This window comes from Rhamphochromis longiceps, linkage group LG7 (assembly GCF_057381845.1).
Source record: "Rhamphochromis longiceps isolate RC_006_pf linkage group LG7, R_longiceps_female_GT1.1, whole genome shotgun sequence".
In the NCBI taxonomy this organism is placed as follows: domain Eukaryota; kingdom Metazoa; phylum Chordata; class Actinopteri; order Cichliformes; family Cichlidae; genus Rhamphochromis; species Rhamphochromis longiceps.
In genome coordinates this window covers 15,233,802-15,244,381 of record NC_140563.1, presented here as the reverse complement: position 1 = coordinate 15,244,381, position 10,580 = coordinate 15,233,802, and the positions used below count along the sequence as shown (strand labels likewise).

Sequence of the window (10,580 nt, the reverse complement as noted above, 5' to 3'; positions counted from 1 at the left end):
GTATTCAGGTATGTATGAACAATGACAAAGTGCAAAGTAATCAACAATGAACTTTAAGAAAAAACTGCTGCTGCCTATCAATTTAGAAAGGGTTATAGGGCCATTATCAAACAATTTATAAGTCCATAATTATTCAGTGAGGAAAATTATTCACAACTGGAAAATGTTCAAGATGGTTGGCAGTCTTCCCAGTAGTGCAATGTTCTAACAAATTTACCTCAAAGTCAGACTGTGCAATCCTCTGAGAAACTGCAAAAAGACACAAGAGCAGACTCTGCAGGACTTAGCATGTTAAATGTTAAAGTTCATGAAAAATACTGAACGTGTGGCTTGTTATGAAGAGTTGCAAGGAAAAGGCTTCATCTCTTTAAAAGAAGAACATGGCAACGTAACTTGTAAAGTTTCATCTGAACAAAATGCAAGACTTCTTCATCAATATTCTTTGCACAAGACCATAGTCGGGGTGTCTGGCTATGTTTGGAGAAAATCAAACACAGCATATCAGTGCAAACACCTCATGCCAACTGTCAAGCGTAATTGTGGAGGGATGCCCATGTCACCTAAGAATCACTTGGTTCCCCATGGACTCCGTTGTATACCGAAGGGAGGTTATCTCTCTGACAGCATGACTTCATGAAAAACAATCTTGTATAATTTACAGAAAATACTAAAGAAGCAAAGGCACTCTGTGTTAGCTTTATCTGTAGTAAATTAGTTTTAGAGTGCATTAGACTGTGAGATGTATTAAGTTCAGGATACTACTACTACTAATAGAAATACTAAAACACAACAGTACAAACACTTGAAACAGTCACACAGGCACCCATTTCTTAGTAAACATTTCCATCCAATGCCACCAAATTCTAGCTGTGTTGACAAATTTGACCAAATGTACAAAGATTTAAGTTAAATGTGTTTCTGGAAATTGTTTATTTATACTTTTTAATACACAGAAATTAGTTTTGGAATTCTATCAATCTATTTATTTATTTACATTTTTGTTACATATTTTCTTCCACAGTTTAGTTAGGATGCTTGGGAAAACCTCCGATCTCTTGAAGGATAACTACAGTTTCAAGTCTCGTCTTTAGGTGGCGGTAAAGACACCAAACTGCTGGATGTCAGGCAACAAAAAGAAGCAGAAGAAGAGGGAACGGTCTTGTTTTTGTCAGCTGCCACACGCAGCACTCCTGATGCGAAAATGCGCATCGAAAAGTGTTATTTTTGCTCGGGACCAGTGTACCCCGGACATGGGGTGATGTTTGTACGGAACGACTGTAAGGTATGGCGCAGGTTTTTGCCCGAACAATGCTGTTAATTTTAACCGAAGCTCCTGTTTTGACTGATAGTGGTGGCTCGTTAGTGTTCGGCTAATACTAGCATGCTAACATAACGTGCTGGATTCATTCACGTGGGTCCAAAGCAGGGAGTTAGGGCTGGAAAACGGTAAATAACAGTCGTAAATCGTATTTGCGACGGAAAAGAGAAGAAATAGACAGTAAAGTTCTTTTTAAAACACATTACTTTATTTCACAAACCTAATGGACATGAAGTTGTTGTGTGAGTCTGGACGTGTAAATCGGAGGGCCTCGGCTTTTCCTGATGGAGTGAGTGCGCCCTCTTATGCTTCAGTGTGAGACCAGGAGCTTAGAATTGTAGGCTGTAAACAAATATTAATACAAACACTTGATGGTCCTCAATCCTGACTTTTGTGCCACGGTAATGGTATTTATAAACATCTTAGTTTGTAGGGAAAATATGCTATAGGTCATTAAACTCGCTTGTGTTTAGTTTACGTATGTCTCTTGTCTTCCGGTTATTTGTGAATATATACTCAGTAGTACAGTTACAGCAATGTTTCATAACTTTGTTCTTAAAGATAAAAATGTATAATGTAGTTCTTCTTCAGTGTATCTGATGTCGTACACAGAGAAATCCGGAAGTCAAAAAGACTGTTTAGATAAAGGATTTAATAATGTACAATAAATGTAGGTTTAAGTGCTAATAACAAGCAGTAAACGTTTTGAAAATGTATTTTTAAGTCGTAAAGTATCAACTATATCCCCTATATATATGTATGTATGTTTGTATATGTAAATTCATAATTTTCCTGTTATTTTTGGAGGTCGTCCTAAACCATTTCTCCAATTTCAGCTATTGATTTTGCCAGTGCACTTCCAATCTTGAAATTTCAATCATTAATTTTTCAGCAAATGTAATATCGTTACTGCTGATAATGTCTCACTTTCTATCATTAACTCATGTGCTTGTTTATATCCACACATTTTCTTATTGGGTGATCCCTAAATTGTTTTTCTCTCTTTAATAAAACAGACATTCAGATTCTGCAAATCAAAATGCCACAAGAACTTCAAGAAGAAGCGCAACCCAAGAAAAACAAGATGGACCAAAGCATTCAGAAAGGCATCAGGAAAGGAGCTGACAGTGGTAAGCTGTTCATCAATGAGGACCACCTCGTCGTTCATTTGTTTGACTAAACCTTAACCAACACACTTGCTGTCTTTCAGGATAACTCTTTGGAGTTTGAGAAACGCAGAAATATTCCTGTCAAATATAACAGGGAGCTTTGGGATAAGACAGGTAATGTATATATTTATTTATTAGAAGCTTTTTGGGCGAAAACGTTCACATTAATTGTATGTATACCATTAAATACCAACATTAGGAATCTCAGAGCACTTAAAAAATGTAAGGTTAAGAGTTTCAAATACAGAACCCAGCTCGGGGGCCCAGTTAGGGGAAAGAAAAGGAATAACATGTAAGTACGTAGAGAGGCAACAGAAGGGAAACCACAAACTGTGAGACAGACTAGGAACAAAGGTAATGGTAGCATACAAACACACGAATGAAAGATGCATGAAAATAGATAATATAGTTGGCAGCAATTATTCAGGATCATAGGATCTAATCTTACTTTTAAGCTTTATCAACAACAAAAGTTTGAAGTTTAATCTCAGAGGAAGAGGGGCATCTACCTGCAAAACCCAACCCTGGCAGAAGAGGAGCCTGATAGCTGAAGCCTGTGTACAGTTTTTATTGGATTATTATAATCCTCTAAGGTCTTTAAGGTATCATCGAGCTTTGTGAGTAGAAAGGCTTTAAATTGTATATAGGTATATATATATTTTTTACATTTTATCTAGCAGAAATGTGATCTGTCTCATTAGTTGTTCCTTCTCTGACTGCAGCATCTTTGATCAGCTGAAAGCTTTCAGGGAGGTGTTAGGACAACCAGTAACAAATCCATGGGCTAGTTTTTCAAGTATCACTCTATAATAAGATGTTCTGATTGTCACATACATGAAAGAACACACTCATATAAACCTCTGGTTATTGTCTCATTCTAAGCAATGTGTTTATGTTCTGATAACTTTTGCAGTGGAAGCAATGAAGAAAGTGAACGAAATAAAACATAAACGACAGGCAAGATTTATCATGAACAGGTGAGCATTTATTTTTTTATACTTTAATAGACTTTGTTCAGATTTTTGAATATTGAATATTAAATGTGATACTTTTAAAATCTCTGCAAATTAGGGAAATATGTTTAACGGTTGGGATAAAAGCACTTGCCTTGCCTAAACCATTTCTGTTCTGTAGATTAAAGAAGGGCAAAGAGTTGGAGAAAGAAGAGGCCATCAGCGAAGTCAAGAAAAACATTCACCTCATCAAAGCACCACATGCAGGTAAAGACTCATGAAGTTATCCATATGACTGTGCATATAGTGAATTTGGTGACAGTGATTTTAGTACAAGTGTCTTACAGCCAAGTGTGACTTTATCAGACAAAACAGGGTAAGGGTCAATGGTGCAGCACTCTTTAGGTATAAAAGAGATGATGAACCAATGTCTGCACATAAAATAGAAATAAGATTACTATTCTTGCTTTTCCTTTCTTCAGAATGGAGGTTCTTCAAGTAGAATCATTGTAAATGCAGTTACTGATCATACATATTTGTTGGTTACTTTTCCATTTAATAAAGATAATTTCAGCATGGTTTGCACTATCTGTTACAGGAAAAGCCAAACATTTGGAAGACAAAATGGTGCAGAAGTTGCAAGAAGATGTGGATATGCGGGAGGAGGATGAATAATCTTCTGTTGCCTTTTTTTTTTTTTTTTACGTTTTTTTTTCTCCTAAAACTTTATTGTATATTTGTTTGGAAATTTAAGTTTGCAAATAGCAGTTGTTGTGCTGAGTAAAGCATTTGGCTTTAAATTGCTGTGAAAGATTTGAAGGTATTGACTTCATAAAGGCCTTAGTGCAAAGCAGCAGCCATTAACTGCAGTTTTCCCAGTTGCTCTGTTTTGGTTTTCACTGTGTGGTATTTGGAGCAGTGAAGAAATGGATTTAACCCTGTTGCAAAGTCTAATGTATTACAGTTGTTCTGAAAATATTAAGATTGCCGATATATTAAAAACCATCTTTTCTGGAATTTCTCCTGCTCTTTATTTTGTGAGATGATCATAATACCAGTGTGTGAGTGTGTGTTTGAATGGGTGGATGACTGGATATGTAAAGTGCTTTGGGGTCCTTAGGGACTAGTAAAGCGCTATATAAATACAGGCCATTTACCATTTACCAAATAATACATGAATGAATATTAAAGTTGCTGCCAATAATAGATTCGATTTTGGAAGACTAATAGACCATAAACCGTGTTACTTTTTTCAGCAGGTTATTTGGCATGAGCATCATAAGAGATTAGCTGCCCTTGTATATATTGTACAATGTAAACATTTAATCCTTATCTGCAGTAACTGTTATACAGCAGGAAAAAAACTATAGGCCTGTGCCAGTCTTTCAATCACAACTTGTCTGTACAGAGAAATTGTGAGGGTCAGTTATTATTATACTGTTAAAATGGTGGCTGTGCCTAATAAACATGTTGGAAGTTTCAAATAATGAGGTCAGAGTACATATAAGTCCTACTTTTGGCTCTTTATGATGCCAGGAAGAGCAGATATCCTTCACATGGTCATTTTGAGCATGTAGCTCTTCACATCTTTAAAACAAATGCAATTATTCATAGGTGGATTCAACAAGCTGCTGGAAACATTGCTCAGATTTTGGGCTGCATTGACAAAATTGGCATCACATAGTGGCTGCATATCCATTATGTGATCCACCACGCCCCAAATGTGTTTGATTGGATTGAGATGTCCTAAGTGGGGTCATTTGAACTCATTGTCATGTTCAAGAAACCAGTCTGAGATTATTTGAGCTTTGTGACATAGTTCACTATCTTGTTTAAAGTAGCCTTAAGAAGATGGGTGCACTGGGAGTACACTGTAGTAAAGGGATGGACATGGCCAGCAACAGCAGTGAAGTAGGCTGTGGTATTTAACCCTTGTATGGTGTTCGGGTCTGTGAGACCCGTGTTCAGTTTTCTTCAAAAGAAAAATTAAACAATTAATTATTTTTTCACGTGTAAATGTGTTGTGTCTTTCCACTCACTCCACTTGATTATAACTGATTTATTTATAACATTTTATATAAAAGAAAAACGAGAAGCACATTAATTCATAAATGTGATCTAACAAAGGTAAAGGGAAAAAATTAACCATGTTTGCTGTTCATATGTCTTGTAATTGGGATGAAGTAAACATCTGTTGAGTAATTTAACATAAAATTGTTTGATAGTGTTAATTTGGAAAGCCAAAACTCTAGCGGGTCCACCAGACCCATGAACACTGGCTGAGTAACAAAAATACGAACACCACACAAGGGTTAAATGATGCTCAGTTTGTACTAAGTGGCCCAAAGTGTGCAGAGAAAATATCGTTCTCAACTTTTCAAAACCACCAGCCTGAACTGTTGACACAAGGCAGGATGGCTCCATGCTTCCATGCGGACTATGGCAGATTCTGGCCCTATCATCTGAATATTGCATCAGAAGTCAAGACCAAGTACATTTTTCCAGTCATCTGTTGTCCATTTTTTGTGATCCGTTGCATAATTTCCTTTGGGGTTAATAAACTATTATGTTTCTTATTTAACAGGTGTACCTGAACAAAGTGACGGGTTAAAAAAATCCATATACAATGCAAAATCAAATTTCAACAACGCTATCATATTTTTTACGCGTGAATTAGTCTGAAGAAAAACAACTTTGTTATTAGCGCCTACAGATTCTATGATCGCTATCGTCCCGCTCATCTGCGTCTCTAGCATCGATTCACCGGCCTGTTGCTACACAGGCTGCATGACAGGCTGCTGCTGTCCTCGCCCGCTGCTTTGACAGTGCTACCTTTTATCTTCCCGAAGAGGAGCTTATTCGGCCATAACTACAGTTTTGCGAACAGAGCGGGAATACAGCACAACCATGTCCGAGGAAGTTGAAGAAACGAGAATTTCGGAGGAACAGCAGGTAAACTGTAACCACTAAATGGAAAATTACATCAAATTAACACCAGTTAGCCAGTGCTGCTTGGTTAGCTGGCGGCTAGCACCAAGCTAGTTAGCCAGCTGCTAACCTTGACTGAGAGCCTTAGCGATGCTGTCGCTGAATTGGCTAATATTCTGTTAGCGTTTGTTGGTAGAGTAAAATTGTGCTGTTTTGGGTCTGGCAAACAGGTTTCTTCACTGTACATGCAAAATTGTACAGTAGCTCATCATGCTAACAGTAACTTTAATGCTAGTGCAAACAGCAGTTTACCTCATGGCGGCGCCGGTATCTAATCAAACAAAGTAATCTGTGACCATAGTATGTGCTGCTGTCAGTATACAACATATTGAAGTTTCGTTATTGTCACGTTGATGCATACGGCTGGAAAACCGAATTGCAAGTCGAAAGTTTTACTATCCTTACACATTGCACTCTGTCAACAGGAAATGGAGGACAAGGTAATCAGCCCAGAAAAATCAGAGGAGGCCAAACTGAAGGCCAGATATCCCAACCTTGGAGGCAAGCCAGGGGGATCTGAATTTCTCAGGAAAAGACTCCAGAAGGGGGTGAGTTTTCTCACCTAACTTTGGCTAGCTACTACAATTAAAAGATGTCAGCCTTATAGAGATCTCACTCTGTTTATTCTTGTTTACAGCAAAAGTATTTTGATTCTGGGGACTACAACATGGCCAAGGCAAAAATGAAGAATAAACAGTTGCCATCCGCCCCAACGGAGAAGACTGAGATCACAGGGGGACACATCCCAACACCTCAGGACCTACCTCAAAGAAAAACTTCCATCGTGGCCAGTAAACTGGCTGGTTGATGGTTTTATGTTTACTGTTTTGCTACTATTCCCATGTCCATTTAATATCTACTTCGCACACTGTTTACATTTTGTTTATTTTTCTCATTTTGTTTGTATTCTGTAAGAACAAGTCATGTAACAAGCCAAATACTTGAAGAATTGGCAACTGTGAGGCACTGGGGCATCAGTGAGACAAATTCAGCTAAGGGAAAGTGTTTCTCAGGCTCTTAAAGACTCAATACATTGATATTTCCTGAACAGTCATCGCACTTATATATTTAAATGTTATGGCTATCTTATGTTGACAAATTATTTCGCTTTTAAGAATATATGCCTCCAAAGTAAATGCTTGAAAGCTTGTGAAAAGGTTCCGTTTTCCTCTTTGTTCCTGCTCATTAGGCTAGAAACAGAACTATGAACAGAAAATTGATTTTACAGCAATTTGAGGGATCCCATGCTCTTATGGAGGCATTTCAATGGTGAAAAGTCAATAATCCTCAATTTGTGTTTTTTCTTTCTACTCTGTTTACGTCCCTCGCTTTCTCTGTCATGCTACTTGATTCCATGCTTTTGAAGTGCTCAAGACTAGCTTTGTATCCAGTTGTGTTTAAGTCTAATTAGTAACATTGGTTTGCATTGACTTGCTGCTGGTCTCAATCTCATCCTGACCTCTAAAATGGCCTTAAAATGAATGAATGGTTTCTCTTGAGCAATATTTGCTCCCTCTGTTAGAATATTAGTTGTGAATCTTGCCTGAAATGTCCTTCACTGTCTGATTGGGATTTATGATTTTATGGAAACAAACTCCCCTGTCATGTCTGGAGTGTGCATGTGCATTTACTGTGCAGTCGCACTGTGCCATTTGTTTTGTAAATAAAAATAGTTTTGCATAATAGCTTAGACTTTTTCAGTGGAATTTGTCCTTGCATGATTTTTTTTTTATGCTTCAATTTTACTAAGAAGCAAAACTACAGAAGAACTGCTTGAAATGTTTCTATTGCATTGATATATTTATAAAAAAAGATTTTACTTTTTATATTGTATTTTTATATTGAATATTTTTTAGTTAGTATACAGATACATTCTGAGGTGTGCAAGTAAATTACCCGATGCCACTGAGCTGGAACCTGTTTATATTACAATGCCCAAAACCATTGGATGAGAGCATGAATAGAGTGGTGAAATGTACCTGTACTCTCAAGTATTTCAATGGTATGCCCATTTCTACATTTGCTCCATAATATTTTGTATGCAAATAATATGCATGTTAATGAATCAATACCGATGATCCAATGATGTACACTCACTTGCCACTTTGCTAAGAAGACCAGTTCAACTGCCAATAAGCCAGTTTGTTTGAGATTCAGCAGAACCACAGAAACTCAGTCCAATTAGGCATGTGGACATGATCAAGACAACCTGCTGAAGTTCAAACCAACTGTCAGAATGGGGGGAAAGGTGAATGTGGCATGGTTGTTTGAGGCAGACAGGCTGGTCTCTATCTTTATTTCAGAAACTGCTAATCTATTGGGATTTTTCTGTGAGCATGTAGGATTAACTTTTTGCACTAACACTTAAACAGGACTTTGACTTCAGGTAAAGACTATAATCAAATGGAACCGGCCCATGAAGCATCTCAATCTGGCTATCCTTAAAGTGAAACAACCTCAGCCTCTCAACAACCTACAGACAAACGGAGGCATGGTGGCAATAGTTTGACTTAAATGACTAACAAAAGTCCATATTGCTATTTCATTCAATTTCAGCCAGGTGCTCCACTCATGTTCAGACAAACCTATGATGAAAGAATATTCATTCTAATAATAATATTTCTACTGCATTGACGCAATCTTATGTCATTGTTGGGTTTTGAAAAACTCACTCAAATGTAGGGCTGCTCAATTAATCGAATTTTAATCACGATTACGATCTGGGCTTTCAACGATCATTAAAAATGACTGAGCCGATTATTAGCCCCTCCCTCATTTATCCGCGACACCTTAAAGGCCGTCTGTGAAAATATTGTCGGGCATAAACCGGTCCGTGGCGCAAAAAAGGGTGGAGACCGCTGATTAAGAGGACCCGAGGGAAGCTCGGAAAGCTAAGCAGAAGTTATTTGGAGAGTGACTGCCGTTGGTTGAAAAGAGTTAAAAAAAAAAAAAAAACTTCAGTGGTGTTGCACACTATTTTATATTATTTTTTTTAAAGTCATTGTTAACCCTTTAAAGCCGGTCAGAGCAGCACGCTCCGTTTTGCGTAACTATTTTTAAATCCCTGTAGAATCTGAACCGTGTAAGCTAGCGCAATAATTTGTTTTGCATATGAAACCGGAGGAGTTGTACTTACATCTGATGCCATCAGCTTGTCCTAGGTCACGGTTTCGTTCCACATATAGCTTTGCAAAAATTGCATAAAAAGCGCTTGCAGGAACAAAAACATAATATTCCAGAAACACGCTTTGCCGTTCCTATCAGCTGTTCGTAACACTTTCCACAGTAAAATGATGCACATGCTGTTTTCTTTGCAAATTTGCATCATAGGATTGTTTTTTGTTTTTCCTGCAGTATATAAAAATTGCTGTATCTCCAAAATAAAACTATGAAGACACTCAAAATAAATTTCCTGTGGTGGGAAACTATTTTTTTGCAACTTTATTGTATTTAAAGTTTTGAGGGATAAACCTCTTAAATTTCTCCAAGTAGAAATATATGTAAACAAAACAAAAGCGATTTTCAATTTTTTTTGTAGTTTATTTCACTTTTTTGCAATTTATGTAATTACTATGGACTTAATGCATACATATTATTAAAATATGGGCTATAACAGTTGTATTGATGTATAGCAACTTGAAATGCTCCCACAAATGGCACTACAGCATGTAAAAAAAATAATATAAGCTCTGGTGGACTTGGTTCTATGGTAGGTCTTAAAGGGTTAAATAAATATCGTCAAATAATCGTGATCTCAGTTTCAGTGAAAATAATCGTGATTATCATTTTTGCCATAATCGAGCAGCCCTACTCAAATGTGTTTTGACTAACAACATTTCCTATATTTTAACGTAATTTAATAATGTGATGTTCTCTTCATATCTAAGAAGCAGACTGATATGAAGTAAGTGAAAGGTCACATTATGCACAGCACATCTTACTCGGGCACAGAAAAAAACCGTCTAAATACATTTTCCACTGCCCTGCAAAAACAGTTCGTTAATACAAGAAGATGTGATCTTCTGCGCAGTGCCCCGTGATGCTCCCTGTGGACAAGTAATGATTTCGAAACAGTAATATTTTCCACTATAATTAGTAGTTCCGCGGTTACAGTGTGGCGTTGTCCTCGCGGGCTGAGGCTGGCCGCTGGGA

General features: G+C 37.3%; 2 protein-coding genes across 2 annotated transcripts; both read left to right on the top strand.

Annotated features, from left to right (window-relative positions):
• Nucleotides 1–1,124: 1,124 nt before the first annotated feature.
• rsl24d1 (ribosomal L24 domain containing 1) lies at nt 1,125–4,457 on the top strand. Its single transcript, XM_085412432.1, has 6 exons — nt 1,125–1,282; nt 2,335–2,448; nt 2,529–2,601; nt 3,401–3,464; nt 3,622–3,707; nt 4,039–4,457. Exons 1-6 carry the CDS (start codon nt 1,202–1,204, stop codon nt 4,113–4,115), a joined length of 495 nt encoding a protein of 164 aa, XP_085268558.1. The 5' UTR covers nt 1,125–1,201; the 3' UTR covers nt 4,116–4,457.
• A 1,754-nt stretch (nt 4,458–6,211) lies between these two features.
• On the top strand, nt 6,212–8,113 carry arpp19b (cAMP-regulated phosphoprotein 19b). The gene is made up of 3 exons (XM_085412433.1): nt 6,212–6,392; nt 6,854–6,976; nt 7,066–8,113. The coding sequence occupies exons 1-3, from the start codon at nt 6,348–6,350 to the stop codon at nt 7,234–7,236; spliced, it is 339 nt and encodes a 112-aa protein (XP_085268559.1). The 5' UTR covers nt 6,212–6,347; the 3' UTR covers nt 7,237–8,113.
• Nucleotides 8,114–10,580: the final 2,467 nt, after the last annotated feature.

What these genes read in the sequence shown, in the direction of transcription:
- rsl24d1 (XM_085412432.1), top strand. Translation starts at nt 1,202, where the DNA reads ATGCGCATCGAAAAGTGTTATTTTTGCTCGGGACCAGTGTACCCCGGA. An exon ending in CAGGAAAGGAGCTGACAGTG is followed by an intron (nt 2,449 to 2,528) that starts GTAAGCTGTTCA and finishes GCTGTCTTTCAG; the next exon opens with GATAACTCTTTGGAGTTTGA. An exon ending in GGAGCTTTGGGATAAGACAG is followed by an intron (nt 2,602 to 3,400) that starts GTAATGTATATA and finishes TAACTTTTGCAG; the next exon opens with TGGAAGCAATGAAGAAAGTG.
- arpp19b (XM_085412433.1), top strand. Translation starts at nt 6,348, where the DNA reads ATGTCCGAGGAAGTTGAAGAAACGAGAATTTCGGAGGAACAGCAG. An exon ending in GAATTTCGGAGGAACAGCAG is followed by an intron (nt 6,393 to 6,853) that starts GTAAACTGTAAC and finishes CTCTGTCAACAG; the next exon opens with GAAATGGAGGACAAGGTAAT. An exon ending in GGAAAAGACTCCAGAAGGGG is followed by an intron (nt 6,977 to 7,065) that starts GTGAGTTTTCTC and finishes TCTTGTTTACAG; the next exon opens with CAAAAGTATTTTGATTCTGG.